This window comes from Lagenorhynchus albirostris, chromosome X, assembly GCF_949774975.1.
Source record: "Lagenorhynchus albirostris chromosome X, mLagAlb1.1, whole genome shotgun sequence".
NCBI classification, from domain to species: domain Eukaryota; kingdom Metazoa; phylum Chordata; class Mammalia; order Artiodactyla; family Delphinidae; genus Lagenorhynchus; species Lagenorhynchus albirostris.
In genome coordinates this window covers 120,007,920-120,025,339 of record NC_083116.1, presented here as the reverse complement: position 1 = coordinate 120,025,339, position 17,420 = coordinate 120,007,920, and the positions used below count along the sequence as shown (strand labels likewise).

At 41.9% G+C, this 17,420-nt stretch overlaps 1 protein-coding gene across 3 annotated transcripts; it reads right to left on the bottom strand.

Moving 5' to 3' along the window:
* Positions 1 to 3,170: 3,170 nt before the first annotated feature.
* On the bottom strand, positions 3,171 to 17,003 carry PIGA (phosphatidylinositol glycan anchor biosynthesis class A). Of its 3 annotated transcripts, none has more exons than XM_060137388.1 (6): positions 16,950 to 17,003; positions 14,218 to 14,997; positions 9,644 to 9,776; positions 8,754 to 8,886; positions 8,390 to 8,596; positions 3,171 to 5,523 (listed from the first exon to the last, which is right to left on the bottom strand). In XM_060137388.1, the coding sequence occupies exons 2-6, from the start codon at positions 14,933 to 14,935 to the stop codon at positions 5,257 to 5,259; spliced, it is 1,458 nt and encodes a 485-aa protein (XP_059993371.1). In that variant the 5' UTR covers positions 14,936 to 14,997; positions 16,950 to 17,003; the 3' UTR covers positions 3,171 to 5,256. The 3 variants fall into 3 exon arrangements, with proteins under 3 accessions (XP_059993371.1, XP_059993372.1, XP_059993373.1); XM_060137389.1 differs by lacking the exon at positions 16,950 to 17,003 and adding an exon at positions 16,344 to 16,408; XM_060137390.1 differs by lacking the exons at positions 14,218 to 14,997; positions 16,950 to 17,003 and adding an exon at positions 12,664 to 12,834.
* Positions 17,004 to 17,420: the final 417 nt, after the last annotated feature.

Sequence of the window (17,420 nt, the reverse complement as noted above, 5' to 3'; positions counted from 1 at the left end):
CAGAAACACCCAATAGTTCTGGACCTACATTCCTCAGTGTTGTTTAACAAACAGGATTCAGGTCCAAAACGTTTCTACTCCTAAATCCCAGTTTTTGCTACATTATGTTGGAAGGCAGGATTGGAAAGATAGAACAAACCTTTCAGATCCCATGGGGACGAAGCAAGTTATTTGAAGCTCATGGAAAGAAGTACTAATACATTCTATGCTCTTGGTGGGAAGTACCAGCCCCTGGAACGTTTCATTTCCTCTGCATTCTGAGGTTTACGGGAGATAAAGCCCAAATCTAAAATATGACCAGTTAAGAAAGATGATTTACTCTAAGGCAGTATTTAATAAAAGGCCCAGCTTGATGTTTTTCTTTTGGCTGCACCACACGGCATGTGGGATCTTAGTTCTCCAACCAGGGATTGAACCCGTGCCCCCTGCAGTGGAAGTGTGGAGTCTTGACCACTGGACCGCCAGGGAAGCCCCTGAAAGGCCCAGCTTGGAGGCCTCTCCAGACTGGAAGCATTAGACCACTGCCTGTAATAGTTTCATCCATGACAAAGTCCTCCGGCAACATTCCTGGTCTTTTACTTCCCATTGTAGGTGTCAGTAAAGGTGGTGCCTCGTTCTGGAAAATGTGGGCTATAGTCGATCATGGAGGGCTTGCAATGAAATGGATGAAGATGATCTAGGTTCTGGGTGAAGTACCCAAAGATTCTGTGAATCAGTACCTTCCCTCGCTGGACAATATTCTCTTGTAACCCTGATTCTTTGACATGCATCAGCTGGCCAATACTGGTAAAATTGATTTATGTGTAATTTTCCTCACCTGGGAAGAACAGAGGAGGAAACTCTAGGTCTCCTGTTTCATTCTTGGCTATATTAGATTTTCTAAATCTCTACAACCTATTGGAAAAAACAAGCCCAAACAAAATTATAGGAGACAACTAAATCAATCTTATTTAATAAATGCTTCATGCAAAAATACGGGAGTTTCTCCTAGCACTCAGGCAAAACAGAATGACTCCCTATGTAAGAACCGCCCCCCTGTACTCTGTGAAAAGGGTAAGGCATGAGAATCAGCCTTGAGTCACAATATACAACATACCCATTTCTGTGTATCACCACGCCATCGCGAGCTTGTGCGGTTTCCATTCTCAAGGACATATAAGGTTACTTTACCAAGCTTAGATTACCTGGTAGCGTGCCAGTGTATGAAAATACCTCAACACAAGTATTTCAGTTCTTTTCATGTCTCTTTCTCCAATTGTTCTGTAAGAAGGTGATCATTTACTCACGTCAGCCCAGTGGTGTATCTAGAATTACATAACACCATTCAATCTTGTTTTCGCCCTAATTTTCATTTAAAACCTCGTTGTTCTTTTTGTTTTACATACCAGAAAAGCTGGCCATGAGGGCTTCCCTGGTGGCGCAGTGGTTGGGAGTCCGCCTGCCGATGCAGGGGACACGGGTTCGTGCCCCGGTCCGGGAAGATCCCACATGCCGCGGAGCGGCTGGGCCCGTGAGCCATGGCCGCTGAGCCTGTGCTCCGCAGCGGGAGAGGCTACAACAGTGAGAGGCCCGCGTACCGCAAAAAAAAAAAAAAAAAAAAAAAGCTGGCCATGAGAAGGTCGACTTTTGTACTCTTTCAGAGAGACCATCTTTAGCACGTTTGAGCACTACATTTGAGATGGACGTAAAAGGCTACTGAAGTAAGGAGTTAACTCATGGTATCTTTGAAGGAGGCGAAACCATCTAGAGCTCCAGGGTTTCTCAGCCTTGGCACTACCGGCATTTTGGGCCAGATCATTCTTTGGTGTGGGAGGCAGTCCAAAAGCATCATAGGACATTAAGCAGCATCCCACCTGATGCCAGTGCCCCACTCCTATCCAGCTGGAACAAACAGAAATGTCTCCAGGCACTGCCAGATGTCCCCCAGGGGGCAAAATCACCACTGCCACATCCAGTTGAGAATCACTGAGCCACGACCAAATATGAAGGATAAAGGAAAACCAACTCCCCAAAGTACTGTGAATACAAATCAAAATCTGTAGAGAACTTTAATTTTCAGAATTTCAGATTTTAAAAATCCAGCCATAGAATGATACAATTTAACATCTACCCAGATTCTTTTGCGAATGCAGAGAAGGATAAAGAGGCCTTTAAAAATCCTTCACGAAACTAAACACAGACCTAGGATACCCTGACTGAGCCAAAAATGTTTTGGTGGAAGATAAATCAGAACATATCAACGTAGGGGACTGCTTCCAACAAAGTGGGTTGGAGAAGCTGGGCATTGGGCTGCACCCCGCAGGCCTGCAAGCCCTATACTTGCCCAGCCTCAAGACCGAAGGGTCTACAGTCAGCGACAGAGATAGCAGTGGTTTGATAGATGGGGGATCTTACACATTTGAAGCAAGGTCCTGGAGCGACACCCCACGGCGTGCGGCAGACAGCAGCTGGCAGGATGGCGGGACATGGCAGGAGTCTTCGCTACCCAGGGAAGGGGCAGATTTACCAGTTATAGGGGAATTGACGTCAGGTGGGCTCATCAGTTACCAGGGAAACCAGCAGAGGGGCACGCCCCTCACGGCTCCTTTGATAAGTTATCAGGTGGAGATGTTCTGATCTAAAGATTAGAATAATCACTAGCTCAGGTCGGGGCAGGAATGTAGCAAGGTCAGTCATGTGAGTGGGGTGTAGGTGAAGCAGGCACTGGTCCGGCAGGGGATGTACAGAGAGCATGAGAACAGCCATCTTGGGGGGCCTGATCATACACTGGGCTTCTGTAAATGAAGTCAAAATTCCAATTTCTCTTAAAATAGCTTGCAAGATATAATGCATAATTATGTAGCTCACATGCACAGTACTGTACAGATGTATTCATTTGTCTCACGCAGTGCACTGAAAAACTCTAGTGCACTGAAAAACAAGAGTTTGGATTAGGAAACAAAGGCACAATTGAACTTGCTATTCCATGAGTAATAGAGAGAATATTGTAGAAAGAAAAGATGACAGAGTAATTCATCAACTGAAGGATATTTCCTGTTTTTCTAACAGACTAAGCAAACCATCAAATTGCACTGAAAAAAAAAAAACATGGGAGGTAGGGGCTGGGGGCAGTGTTGCTCAACTAGTAAATAATATTCTGTTCTTCAAACAAGACAAACTCAAGAAAAATGTCAAAATGTCATTTTGGTCTTTATTTTTGGACATGTAGCAATGTTTCCATAAATCAGTTTTACATGTGCTACTTTTTGGAACATCCGAAGAAATACAATATATTTTTCATAAATTCCTCATCACTGCAAGTTCACTTTCAAATAAATGTAAGTAGCAGGGCAGAACAATATGTTTCCACATATTGACCAGTGCAACAATGACAGTTACAATTTAGGTATTCAGGAAGCCTGAAAATTAAGATTTACTAGAACAAGCAGATTTACTTCCATTTGCTAAAGGGGAAAAAAAAAGGAAAATATGCAAATTACATGTTTCATGCAAGAACTTTAAATCCTATTTATTTTCCATCTGAACTAAATGGCAATTTAATAGACAATTCTGAAAAAAAGCTAAGAAACAAAAATAACATACAAGAAAAAACAGCAGTATGCCTTTAAAAATTGCTGAACAGAATAAATTAAACCAAATGTTACAGTTTCTTGCTTTATCATGAATATTGGCACTGTTTATTTCATATTTATATAAGTCAGTTTCTATGCATAAAAATCCCAGTAAGATTTAATGGTTTGGGTCAGTCTGTTTTTCTTTAACAAAAGAACCCCTAACTTCTAGATTTTAAAAACTGCACTCTTGCATTTGTGTTTTAGTACAAAACACAAATATATTTCTTATGTATCAGTGGCAACCAATTAGTAGTTATGTTAAGATACTTTTTCAAAAGAAGTTCTGTGAATGTTGTCATTAAAAAAAAAAATCCTGTACAGAATCGCAATACTGCCAGCATCTAACTAGCGCGCCCCCAGTGCCTCATTCTTGTGACTTCACGGTCCTTAATCACAAAAACTTATTCTAAGGAGTTCAAAGAATTAATAAGACACACCATGTGGATAACTGGGGGTTTAAAAACCCATGGTTATGGGCCACAACGATTACAGATAACAACATCCATCCACAAAGAGACTGTGTTCCTAAAATTTTCAGACTCAATTGGCTATAAACAAAACATTCTGGGGTCAAGACTTCTGCACACTGACAATACTTATCAGGCATCAGCTAGGCCACAAGTGAAGGGAAGTGACTTCTATCAAAGGGACAGGGTAGCAGCTGATTTTGAGATGGCACACCTCGTACACTGCGCTCGGAAAACAAGAAGGCATTGACAGGACTCAATTATGCACTGAGAGATGTGGAGGGTTTCTCTGCACTATCATCAACAGTGGTATCGGTCCCTAGTATTTAAAAAGCAAAAAGTATTTTCATACACACAAGCGAAGATGAAGGCTCGACCTAGGAGAATGCATCCAACAGGATCAAAGAAGAACTGAGAGTACGCCGGCGATTTTTTCCCGGCATTAAAAGCATGAGCATTTTCGGCATGGCGGATATCTTACCACTTCATGTCAAACCTGACTATGACGAAGTGAGCCATCTGACTGATCAACAAAGAGCGAATGCACCCCCCCACCCCCCCCCCACCCCCGGTCCTTACCGCAGGAAGCATCTAGTTCAACGTTCTATGCCTGGTAGGTGCTTAAAACATGCTGGTCGCTGACAGCCCATTTTACTCAAGAAACCTGCTGATCATATGGAACACTTACTGAGCATACCCAATAAAAGTTTAAGAACACGACTTAAGTGTCTAATAAATGTAGTATGAACACAACTTAAAACAGTTCACAGAGTTGTTGTACTTCCCTAAAGAAAACTTGTAAACATCTGGTGAATGTCTAATTAATGGTAGAACATTTAAAATTGGCCAAAAAATGCCCAGAAAACGTTTGGCCCTTCAGCACCCAAAGCTCCCAAAATATAACGTTAAAACATCTCTGCTAGAGGGATTTCAGTAGTCTGAAAAATTGCATACCTGAGTGGCTTCAATGTTCTCTCCTAAATTTTAAATAAGTGCAAGGAGTTTCTACACTCAGGAATTGCATAAGTGTTTATCTTTCCTCAAAATAAAACACGGAATGATAAAGAGGTAGCATAACTTACTATTAACTTTAAAAAGAAAAAAAGCAAGGTTATTTTCAATAGTCTTAATAGAACTATTACAAGTGTTTCAAATCCCACAATCCAGGCTTTCTTCTACCTGGTTTTAGATACCTCGTTGTTCTCGTCCACCTTTTTCCTGTAAGGATACTGATGAGTCCAGGCACCCTTTGGCCCTGTGGCATCTACTGCAACATCGATGATAGAATCCGGAGTCACCCATCTCAGGAAAATGAGGAAGAAAAAGCTGAATACAGCCAACAGAGCAAAAATGCAGCCTGTCAAGGGGCCACACTGAGAGATGAGTCTGTCCAGTCGTTTGTCCATCGATAACACAGCTTCTCCTGCCACTTGGTCGTACACCTGGCGGGAGAGAGCCGAGAATGAGCACCGTGAGCCACAATAAACAACGACCTGCACAGGCCAGGAGTGCTTTAGAGATGTCAACAGAAGGCGCGTACACTTCACTGTTGTTACAGAAACGATGAGACGAATGAAACTGATTACACTATGTATTGCCATTTGAGACAACACTTATGGAGTGCCTATTCTGGACGAAACACTGGGGTATGTATACCGTGTGGTACAAAGATGAATCTACCACGGCTCCTGTCCCCTAGGGGATCCCCATCAATATTTAACCAACTATGAGAATTCCAAAGTCCTGAGACGCTGGAGCGGCTTTGCGGGCCACCTGTCGAGGCCATATTTACTTCAGCAGTGACTCCCCAAGCAGGGAGGAAGGACTGGCCCTTTAAGATTCCTTGACTCAACTACCATCAGAGAGTTAACAATCTAGTGTGCTTCTGGGTACAGAGAGGCTCCTCTTTCCACACCCAAGTGACGCCGTGTTGCTGAGCACAAACGGGGAGAATATACAGAGACATTTCACGGATTCCAAGTAAAAGGAGCAGAAAGAGATGGGGGAAATTTTGGTAGATGGTATAGGTCAAACAGTGGCAAACAAAATAAAGTTTATTGCTGAGCATTGGTAGTAGGTGGCTTGCTTTTTTAAAGTATTGCTAAGCACTAAACTCTGAAGTATTAAAGAAAAAAACAAAGGTCCCTGAATATACTTATTTCAAACTCATAAAATGGGCCGGCATTCACGTTTTTTAACGGCATTTGGGCATTACCTGTGGTCACTCTCACGTTATCAGACCTGTAAACCATCTCCTTTTGAACTCAAGAAAGTTCTGACGTGCAGAGCAAGTTCTAAAGGTCAACGGCCTCTGAAAGGTACGGGCTGTTTTCATCTAGCTCCTCTACCCCGAGGACATTTGGAATACACTGTAGTCAGAATTATATCGAGCGTTATGCTGAGACTGGCGAATTATACATGAAAAAGTATGTTTCCAGCATGAATGCTGATTTAATTTCTTGATCAATTTTTCTAAATAGCAGTTAAACTAAGGAGTTGAAAGGGATCAAACATCCTGTGTGGAACAGGTAGAATTAAAAGAGCAACTACAAACTCACCCGTGCGTCCACCTTTATTTCTAAGTCAGTTAATTCATGATCTCAAGTGACAAAATAACAATTTGCTACTAGGGAGAGAATGACAGGGAGGACAATCCATTAGGGACAAGGATTAACGTCTTTTTTGGAATGTGTACTGTAAACTGCCAGGCTGTAAAACTGAAAACAATACAGACGTCCTACTGTTACTTTAAGCCTAAATAAAAGAAAATTCGTGGTTTTTAAAAAAAACCCTAATGCACTCCTTTAACACAAGGTGACAAACTGTCACCGTAGTTCTCTGCCCCAAACTTATCATGTACAACAGCGCAAACTTCTGAGATTTACACGACATTGATCAAGAAGGTAAAGGCACAATTACAGAGATGTGGTCCTCAATCAGGGTGGGTTTCACTGAAAAAACCTGCCTAACCAAATATCCCTGCCCACCATTCCCATATCCCCTCTGCTCCTAAAGGGTCACTTTAGAATCCAGCAGTGGGCACAGGAAGATGAACCGGACAGAGCCCGAAAAGGCTCCCGGGGCGATTCTGCCACGCGCTCCCAGCAGGTAATCAGTGCTGCACCCCAACTTCCAAAGGAAAACAAGGAAATGTACTTAATTCATACGGGTGGCGCGATTGCAAAACTTCTAGAAAGTGGCTATCTCAGAGCTATTTCAGTCAAAACTGTTTGTTAGTTGAAACTTCTCATGTTTCAATGCAAACTGTGTATGACGATTTTTAGAGATAAAAAGAGTTTTGTTGCATTTCCATTCAAATCGGGGCTCACCTTACGTACGGGAATTTACAATTTAAACCAAGCAAGAAAGCCTTTCTGCTTACTCGGCTCCATCTTGCTCTCTACTTTGGGCTAGAAACTAGTTGCTCCACTGAACACAAGGAGAGTATAAAGCACTACCTTCTCCACGCTCCCAACTGTCTTTCTGGGTCACAATTTCTAAGAAGCACAGCGTTTCCATCCAACTTGCTATGTGATAATAAGAGGCAGGAGGTAGACGAAGTCATGAGAGGTACTTAAACAAAGGGCACAACTGAGTAGAATAAATGAAGTCCTGACCTCGAAATAAGGAAGCATTTCCTACAACTGTACTCTCCCACCTAAGGGCATTAACCTATTTCCTGCACCTGTCCTTTTACCAATTTTCTACTGCTGCTTTTTATTTGTGATCCTATTGCCAACATTTGTCACGTGCTTTTTGAATTCTAACTTACTATGTTCTCAATCAGCCCAAAGATGCAAAAATCCCTCTCCTGTAGAAAAATCACAGCAGCTAGCAAAAGTGACACGGGAATTTTAGGAAGTAGCCTGGATTAACTATTTGTAACTTATAAGTTGCCACAATCGGGCTAAGCAAAACCGTATATTTTCTAATAGACCTATATGCTTTAGAATTATAAAGAGCCTCAAGAAAATGTCTAAGAGTAGATCTTAATATTAGTTTTGCCTCTAATTGTTGTGACTTCTAGAAAATTTTGTAACTCCTGCATGCCCAGTTTAATGAAAGGTCTAGATACTGCATTACTGCTATTTTCAGATGTCAAATGCAATGATTTGACTAGAAACTTAGCCTAACATATACCAGAAGTAATACAGAATTCACTTCTTTTCACTTGGAAGAGACTTCATAAACTTAAGCAATAGAGCAGAAATGGTAAACCTATATAAAAGCAGCAAGTGTGTACGTGAAACATCAAGTAAGAATTCAAGACACAATCTTCAAATACCCTTCTCTTAGCATGTGACATACTTTTTCAGTTCTCTCCGCAACATTCCTCCAGGTGTAGAAAGTCTTTACGATGTTGTGGATATTTTCTGGAGGCGGCAATGCTCCTGACTTCAGTTGGGAAACAGCTTTTTCCAATCCCTCACACAAAGATTTTACAGAAGGCTCACATAAAATGATAAGATTTTCTGGAAGTACTTCAGGAATTCCACCAACCCTGGTACTTACAACCTTAAAAAGGAAAAAAGAACATGTGATCCTCCATAATTCATCTCTCAGGAAAATAAACAATACCAATTTAAAAAAATATTACAGACTGCATCTGATTATTTTTCAAAATACAAATACAGAGACCCCAACAGTGTAATAAGCCCTCAAAGCTTTTTACCTGTAAACCACAACTGGCTGCTTCCACAATTGCCATGCAGAATGCTTCAGTAAGGGAAGTATTAAGAAAAATATGTCCTTGAACTAAGACATTTCTGACATCTTTGTGTTCTAAGGCTCCCAAGAGACGCACTCTGATTTTTGAAACGAGAGAAAAAAGAGGGGAGTAAAAATCATGCTACAAAAGAAATACCATTTATAAGCCAAGTGTGCTACTCATATTATACTTAGAATCTTACTGCTTCTAATGCTTTCCATCTCAAAAGATTAATATCACCCAACTCTGATCTAAAAGGAAGTCATATAAAGCTGTTTGGTTAAAGCTTGTACAGCTAACATATTTCTAACTTTTGTCACACAGATCAAATTTCATCTTCTCCAAAATCAGTCTGCATTCAATGAAAATGTTAATACACTTTGATGAGTAAATGTTAAAGTGTCGTTTCTAAACAGGAAAATGTTCCTTTTAAATTGATGCTTCACATGCACACAGCTCACATGTTAACTAAGTTACCGAGGAAGAGAAATGTTCGAATCTGTACATGCAGAGCAATTTACATGATTTGGGCCGTGCTATTTAAATCACAACTCAGTATGGCTTGAGAATCTGCAAACATTTCCAATCAAATAGCTGTTTTTTTGTGCATTCTCGGGTGCCCCAACCAGGGCCCCCTAAAGTCAAATAATGTTGGGCTAACAGAAAAAATAAAATTATGAATTCCTTAACTAGGGTTCCCCATTTTATATAATTTTTCTTAAATAGGCCTTGCATTACATTTTTATGTCAAGTACATGTAGGAGAAGCAGCCCACTTAATGCAGGCATGTAGCCAAAACCAATTTTAGGTAACTGATATTTTCTCACCCAAGACAATATGGAATCCATCAATACCTGTCATGGAGCTGGTATCTTTCCCGTACTTCTTCCAAAATGACTCTCTTTGGTCCCTCTCCTCCAATTATGAAATTTAAATTGGGATATTTCTGACAGAGTTCAGGTATTATACCACTAAGCAAATCGGTCCCTGAAAACATCAAGTTGAATGTTTGAGTTATCAATAATTAACCTTAAAAAAATTTTTATCAGAACTTCTGAGAATCCACTCACTTTGAAAAGTAATATTAGCTATGCCTCCCTTACTTAAGGAGAGAAACAAATTCTCTTAAACCTTTCTTGGAATGGTGGAATCGTTCAAACTGCCAGGGGTCCCCCAAGAGTTCTTGAGGATATATACACTGACACCCATGGGTACCTTCCACACACCCAGTTCGTGGACTATTCTGTTCCGTTTCAACATTGTGTTGTAGGTTATTCACCTGTGTTTACACACCTGCTGCTAAAAAATGGCATTTGAGGTAGCTTACATTTCAGTTAAAACTTTCTGCAGAGCAGGAGAGTTGACTGGAGATCTGGGTCTTGACCCAGCCTTTTTATGAGCAAACTCTGATAATGGGACTTTCCTGATAAGAGAAAATGAACAGACCGACGTACCTGAAGTCCAAGGTCTCTTTCACCTACAAAATTCTACCAGCGTTATGATTCTACTTCCTACTATAGGAAAGGGCTAAGCAGCAAAATATGACTGCTGCCTCCATTGTGTTGAGAATGCAGTTTGTACAGAGGACTTTGCAGCGAACACTAGGGTATTAGCAAAATTTGTAAGAGTCCATCCAAATCTGCTACAGCCCACTTCCCCCGAATGACAGTGAATGAAGGTGGCAGGACTTCCACTGCCAGATCATTACAGTCTGCAGAACAAAAGGGTGCATCTCGGTCCTTTTTTTTCTTTTTAATGAAACTTTCTTATAATATGTAAATACAACCTTAGGTAATATAAAGCAGCAAAATAAATCATGCCCTACTAGTCTGAAAGTAGCAATCCAAAGTGACAGTAGTATTGATGTTTAAGAATTTAGCTCATTAACAAGTACAAATCATACACATTCAAAAGTAAATGTAAAATAAGCCAGTTAAAGAAATGCATACACATACATACACAAGAACTGCACTTCTTCTATCAATCTTCCCAAATACAGGCAGATCAATTATTAAAAAGATGGTAGGAGAAATAATATATATAGGGTCATTTTTATTAAATAATTCCAAGTAGGATTTATTACGTAAACTCTGCTAGTATTTTCAAAATATGACTGCATTAGCAAACATAAATTCACATGTGGCTTTTTTTTGTTATTGTTTTTGCGGTACGCGGGCCTCTCACTGTTGTGGCCTCTCCCGTTGCTGAGCACAGGCTCCAGACGCGCAGGCTCAGCAGCCATGGCTCACGGGCCCAGCCGCTCCGCGGCATGTGGGATCTTCCCGGACCGGGGCACGAACCCATGTCCCCTGCACCAGCAGGCGAATTCTCAAGCACTGCGCCACCAGGGAAGCCCCACATGTGGCTTTTCTGAATTATGAAAGCTTCTCATTAAAATCTTACCTATCTTTGTTTCAAGCTTATTACCAAGTCCATCAACTGGATTTTTAGATAAACCAGAAGGTGTCTTAATGACTTTTAACAAGTTACCTCGTATAATTGTTTCCTTCCCCTCCCTCCTTGCCCTTTCTCCCTTCTAATACAAAGGTTAAGAATCCATTCTTTAAATGGAAAAAACCCCAAACCCCACATCTAGAGCAATAATCATAATTAGTAACAATAGCTACAATTACTGAGGGCTTACTATACCTGGCGGTGGGCTTTAAATGCATTGTTGTTTAATTCTGACAAGTACTTTAAAAGAAACGGAAACGATTAATATTATCAACGATCTATATTATTATTCTAAGAATAAAGGTTTTTTTCTCCCCATAAGAAGTTGTTCTCGTGCCTCTAGCAAGCGTCCAACACAATGAAACATACCAAAGGACTTTCAATTGCCATATTCTCACAAAATGGACAAGAAAAGCTCTGATCTGAAGTGCTTCTAAAGCACAGTCTAATAGAATCTTCTGAATCTATACCTAGGATAATGGTGGCTGGGCTGAGGGTGGAGGGAACAGGAGACCTTAACTGCAGAAGAGCTCAACTCAGGCTTGTCATCTCTGTTACTTACTGTGTTAACCTGGGTGAGTTACTTACCCCCTCTGAGACTCAGTTTCTTTGTCTGTTACATGCAGATAACATCTACCCTACAGTTGCTGGGAGGGTCAAGTTAGGTACTGTACCATGTACAGGCTTTATCAACTGCAGAATATAAATGTAAGTCATCATTAGCACTAGAGCAGAAGTGGGGCATGTCTGCACATGCACGTGAGCACTGCTAAACCCTGCCTGAGAGCAAAACAGGCTCAATGGAAGAGGGAAGAGGCCAGGGATCCTGGGTAATAGGACTTCTGATTTATTCTCTCTTACTTAATATGTTCCAGTGGCCTTTGATATCTGGTCCAAATGAACACCTCCTAAAGAAATTAATTTATTAATAATTAATGGACCATTAATACAACTACTCACTTTTGAACTACAGATGTGGCCATTCCTTCTCAGAATGTTACTTTTTGCACAGTGCCTGACATACGGAAAGGGTTTGATAAATATTTGTTAAATGACTGAACTGAGAACAGGAAAGGCTGTACCTTCACTCTTTGGTGGTTAGCTCAGCTGGTTAAAATACCATAGTTAGTGAAGTAAAGGTAAAGGTTCAATCTTTGATCAGGTAAGTTAATTTTGCTCTGATCCTTGACAATGCACGCATCATATGCTTTCTCAGCTAGCTATCTCACAAAGGTATATTATTTGGTGAAAAAACAAAATAGGCACATTTCTTAAGTTACAACAAACACATTACCAATATCCCAAGAGGGCTTCAGAACACAGAATGCTGCTCCATTCACATCTTCTTCAAGTAAGGAATGGAAGCATTTCATTGCCTTCACCCCCAAAAACGCAGTTCAGTAGAAGTTTTCTCACCAACCTCTGCTTAGTGGATCACTGCATGGACCAAGGCTCTCCATTCCAAAGGTAAAACATCGTGGCCAAGGCCCACATCTGGATTTTAGGCCACTCCCTAGTACACTGGGACACTTCTGATCCCACCGCTGAGCTTCATGCTTACCAAGAATCAGCTGCATTTGTCCACAAATCTGTCTGACGCCTATTTTATTATACTTGTTACAGTATTTAAATAGCACAAAAATGGACAAAATGAGTTTCTGTGAAACTAAGCTGAACGGTTTGAAAAATTCAATAAAGACACAGTAAAAAAAACCTTGTCAGATTAGGGGATATCCTGAACCACTGTATAAGGTCAAAAACAAATGAAAAATCCAGAAGTACATGACTTCATGTGCCTTTAGGTTCTCACCACATTCAAGAGACCCAAACTGGCAACTGTAAGTTATGCTTTTTAAAGGTGACTGTGCAAGAAAGATGACGCAGCTCAAATCAGTGGACCAGTACTCTTAAGCCTGCAGGCCTAAACCAAATTCTTGGTGATTCAGTGCATGGTAATAATATTTTGAGTAAATTAAAATATTTTAAAGGGGGGGGTTTTACATATTATCTTTTTAACAATTCCCCACTTTTAGTGACAATTTTGATTGCTGGACAGGTTTTCAAATACCATCCAGAAAACCATTTATGTTTTGAATAACTGGACTGCTTCAGACTTTTAGTCAGCAAGGCTCTACAAATTCTACTGCGGCATCCATAAAGTGCTGCAGAGGCACTAAAACAATCCTCCTTGTGCACAGCAGACACATACCGAGTACAAATTGGGCTAAGTACTGTACAGGAACCATCACTGAACCTCACAAGATTACCAATGTTGCCCAAATCACACAACAGAAAAAAATTGAGACTCGGAGATGTCAAGTAGCTTGTCTTCGATCACACAGGAGGATGGAGCCAGGATCAGACTCTGGGCTATCTGACCCCCCTTTAGCACTTACGTGCCAATTCATTATTAACATCTTATCTACGATTAAAGGAAATAAGCACGCTACAAAACAGTCACGTGCAGAACAAGCTCACTGACTTTGAGTGTATGCATAAAAACGACAGGAAAGCTATAAATCAAACGTTCATTAGGGTCATCCCTGAATAATACAGTTACAGCTGATTTTAGTTTTCACCCTTGCGATTTTCTTAGTTTTCAAAATATCTGCAATGAAAAGAAAGGGTTATGTGATGGTCTGGGCCCTGTACTTGCTACTGCATGTGTACGGAAATTTTTAAAAGACCTGACCTATTAAACAACATCAGGTTATTGTTTTTCCTTTTAAATAACTATGAAAACATCGGGGGGGGGGGGGGCTGGGGCTGGGGATAGCATTTACCACTGTTCCAGAAATTTCTCCTTTAAGATGTATAAAACATTATTAGACCCTTCTTTGCTGTATTTAACGCAGTTGTTATGAAACCATAAAACAAAACAAAAAGCCCAACAGTCATTATAACACAAATATTCAACAGCTTTCTACAAGGAAAAAAAGGCTGTGCAGTGCATTTGTAGCTATCATTTCATTACCTTTTCTGTAAACAAGTCTGCTGACAACAACAACAGTTATTACACTATCATGCCTCCTAAATGGGTCTGGAGTGAAGTCAGTAGGATCTACAGCATTAGGAATGACGGACACTATTTCAGGATTCAGTGCTGCTCTTAGCACAGTGTTTTCCTTACTAGTGTAAGAGACACAAATTATGTGGTTTGTGTCACAAAGAGACACAGTTAGAAGCTTGTTTGTAAGCACCGAGCTGACATCAGCAAATCCAAAAAGGGAATGGTCCGTGAAGACTGTCTGGAGGCCCATTGTCTTGGCGTGGAAGAGGGCATCATGGGCCATGGCAGAAAAGGAACTATGTGAATGGATTATCGTGACTCTCTCCCGAACAAATATGTACCTGAGCAATGGCAGACTGTGAAAGAGGGTCGTGGCTGTAGATTGGTTGTACATGACTTTCAGAGGCAAGTAATAGACTTTGAGGCCATTAGTGAGGTAACGGATGCCTTTGCGATTTCCATAAGCATGGGTGACAATTATGACCTTGTGCCCTCTTTCAATCAGGCACTGAGAGAGCTGGTAAATGTGGCCTTCCACGCCTCCCATATTTGGGTAGAAAAAGTCCGACACCATGCATATATTATGGGTACAGGTTCTACACGTGGAAAGACGTCCAGGGCTGACATGGGAGAGTGAAGCTGAGGGACGTTGGCCATGCCCACCTCCTCCTCTACAGGCCATGCTGAGATGGTTTAGGCATTAGTCCTTAGAGCAACCCAGTTAAGATATGTGTCCTCTAGTACCTGAAAGAGAGAGTAAACAAGGATCTAAGCTCAGAGACAAAATACATTCCACACTCCAAATCCAGACATAAATATTCTTTTAATGTTAATCTGTTAGCTTTTCCCCTAGAAATAAAACAAAGCGTATGATGAATTCATGCATTTGACAGCATTTACTTGCTTAGTACTTACTGTGTGTCATACAACAAAACTAGATTCTGCATGTCCTTATATCTTAATTTTGCTCTAAAAATACTGTTACACATAATCTTAAATAATGTTTGTTACACCAAAGTATAGAATACTTTGCCAGGTTAACAAACCAGTTCATTCACATAATAAAACACACGGATCTTGACAGAAAAGGTTTGCTAACCCCACTTTAGAGCTTAGCCATTGACTCAGTGAATCTCATCAAGTTCGCTAGTATTAAGTCTGTGGTTTACACTAAAATATACCTGGAGTTAGAACTGTCTTTTGAGAGCAGCTTTTTAAAGTGTCACCTGTAGCACATGCCACACACCTTATTTTCTCCTTCCCTGTTCAACAATGGTGATAATCAAACCGTTCCCCTCATTTTCTTAAACTTTCAGTTATGTGTATCTTCCCTCCATGAGTATCCCTCCCTTCAGTTTGGAATCGAAAGATAAAAACTAAACTAGAGACGGGCTGGATCTGGGGCCATTTTATACCTCTAAAGTAGGAAATGTTCAGCTCAGGGGTCCCCGAGATCATCAGCGCAAAAATCATCAACTCAATATTCAGTATGATTACAGATTCTTAGACATTTAAAGCTAAAGAGAATCTTGGAAAGTGAGTGAAACTCCTTCTCAGCTTTACAAATGAGATTTCCATGCCTCCAGAAACTCAACTATACAATGGGAAGCCATCCTAAAGGTCTGAGTTTCTGATGTCACTGCAAACTCAGAAAATGCAAAGTAACAGCTTGTGCAAAGTCTATTCTCTCCAACAAAGTCATGTTTATTTTAAATATTGTCTCAGAAATACTCAATGACTGTTTGTTGAGCTGAATTTGCTAACTACAATTCAATATTACCAAATCATAAGATTCTTCAAGTCTGTACTTTTAAGTGGCTTCACGAACATTTTCTTACTGTGGTTTGTCACCTAAACCCGAATTGCCAGTTCCATTCAATTTTAAAAGATGAATGGTAACGAAAACAGTGAGTAAAGCACCAAATGAAATCATTTAAAGTTCTGTCATTAACCTGCAATGTTCTGTGAGAAATGTGCCTATCACGGTTATCACGCCTAACACTTTCATGGGGTAAAAGCTCAACAAAGGGCACAATCACAGAATCTTAAAATTTTAAAGTTGAAGAAAGGCTTGGAGATCTAGTGAATACCTCTCTCATTTTACGAATGAGAAACCAGACAAGTTGAGCGATCGGTCCAAGGTCCCCACCCAGCCACTTGAGCGGCAAATGCGAGACGGCCGTAAAGTCCACGGTCAACAAGTTCCTAGACAGTTATTATCAGCAGAGACTCCAGAGAAGCCTTAGGGTGACCCGGCGGGGGCTTGCGGTCAAAAGGACGGTGCTTCCACCCACCCGCCGAGCGCCGTTCCAGCTTCACTCGCTGAGGGGTCGCTGGGGAGCGCCAGGGCCAAGGAAGGGATGACCCCGCTCAGTCAGCGACCCCGGCGCAGTCAGGCGGGGTCTCGCCAGGCCCAAAGGGAGGAAAACGGCCAAAGAGAGAGCAGGAGGTCGAGGCCGGGAGTCCCAGAGCCGTTCGCCCCGCCCGCCTTAGCCGACGCGGAACCGGCTACAGCTCGGCGGCCCCAGCGCACCCTCAGCCCCACTCGACTCCGGAGACCCTCGACCCCGACCTCCGACCCTCAAGCCGGCTCGGCTTCGCCCCCTGCATCGTCGGCCACGCTCCCCTGAGGGCAGCTCAGTCCCATCTGGAAGCGGCAGGGAGCACCGGCGCGGGAAGCTCAGACACGCACTTACCAGCGAGTCCCATGGCCGCCAGTGTCCGGACCTCCCGCGGCTGCAGCCGGAGTCCCGCCCCGTTGCCCCGAAGCACCAATCAGGGGCGTCCGCGCCCGAGCGCCGCGCCCCCGGAACAGCCAATCACAAAGAGGCGCTGGGGTCACATGCAGGAGTGACGCTCAGTCCCCACCCTTCAGCGCGGGGTGTAACGTCAGCGGGCGCCTGCACAGTTGCCACTATGTCCCGGAAGACTTGTTTTCTCTGTATTGAAAGCACTAATCCTCGGTTTAACCTTTTATATGAATTCTGAATATTGAGATTCTCTAAAAATCGGCCTTGGGCTCTTGTTACACAAGCAGCCCACCGGGACCCTTCGACGGGGTAAAACCAGTACTCCCAGCGTGCCTCGCAGCAACTCTTTGGCGCTCCTGGGAGTTGTAGTCCCGTGGCCTTCGGAAGCGAATCCGAACTTAGAAAACTCACTCCCAG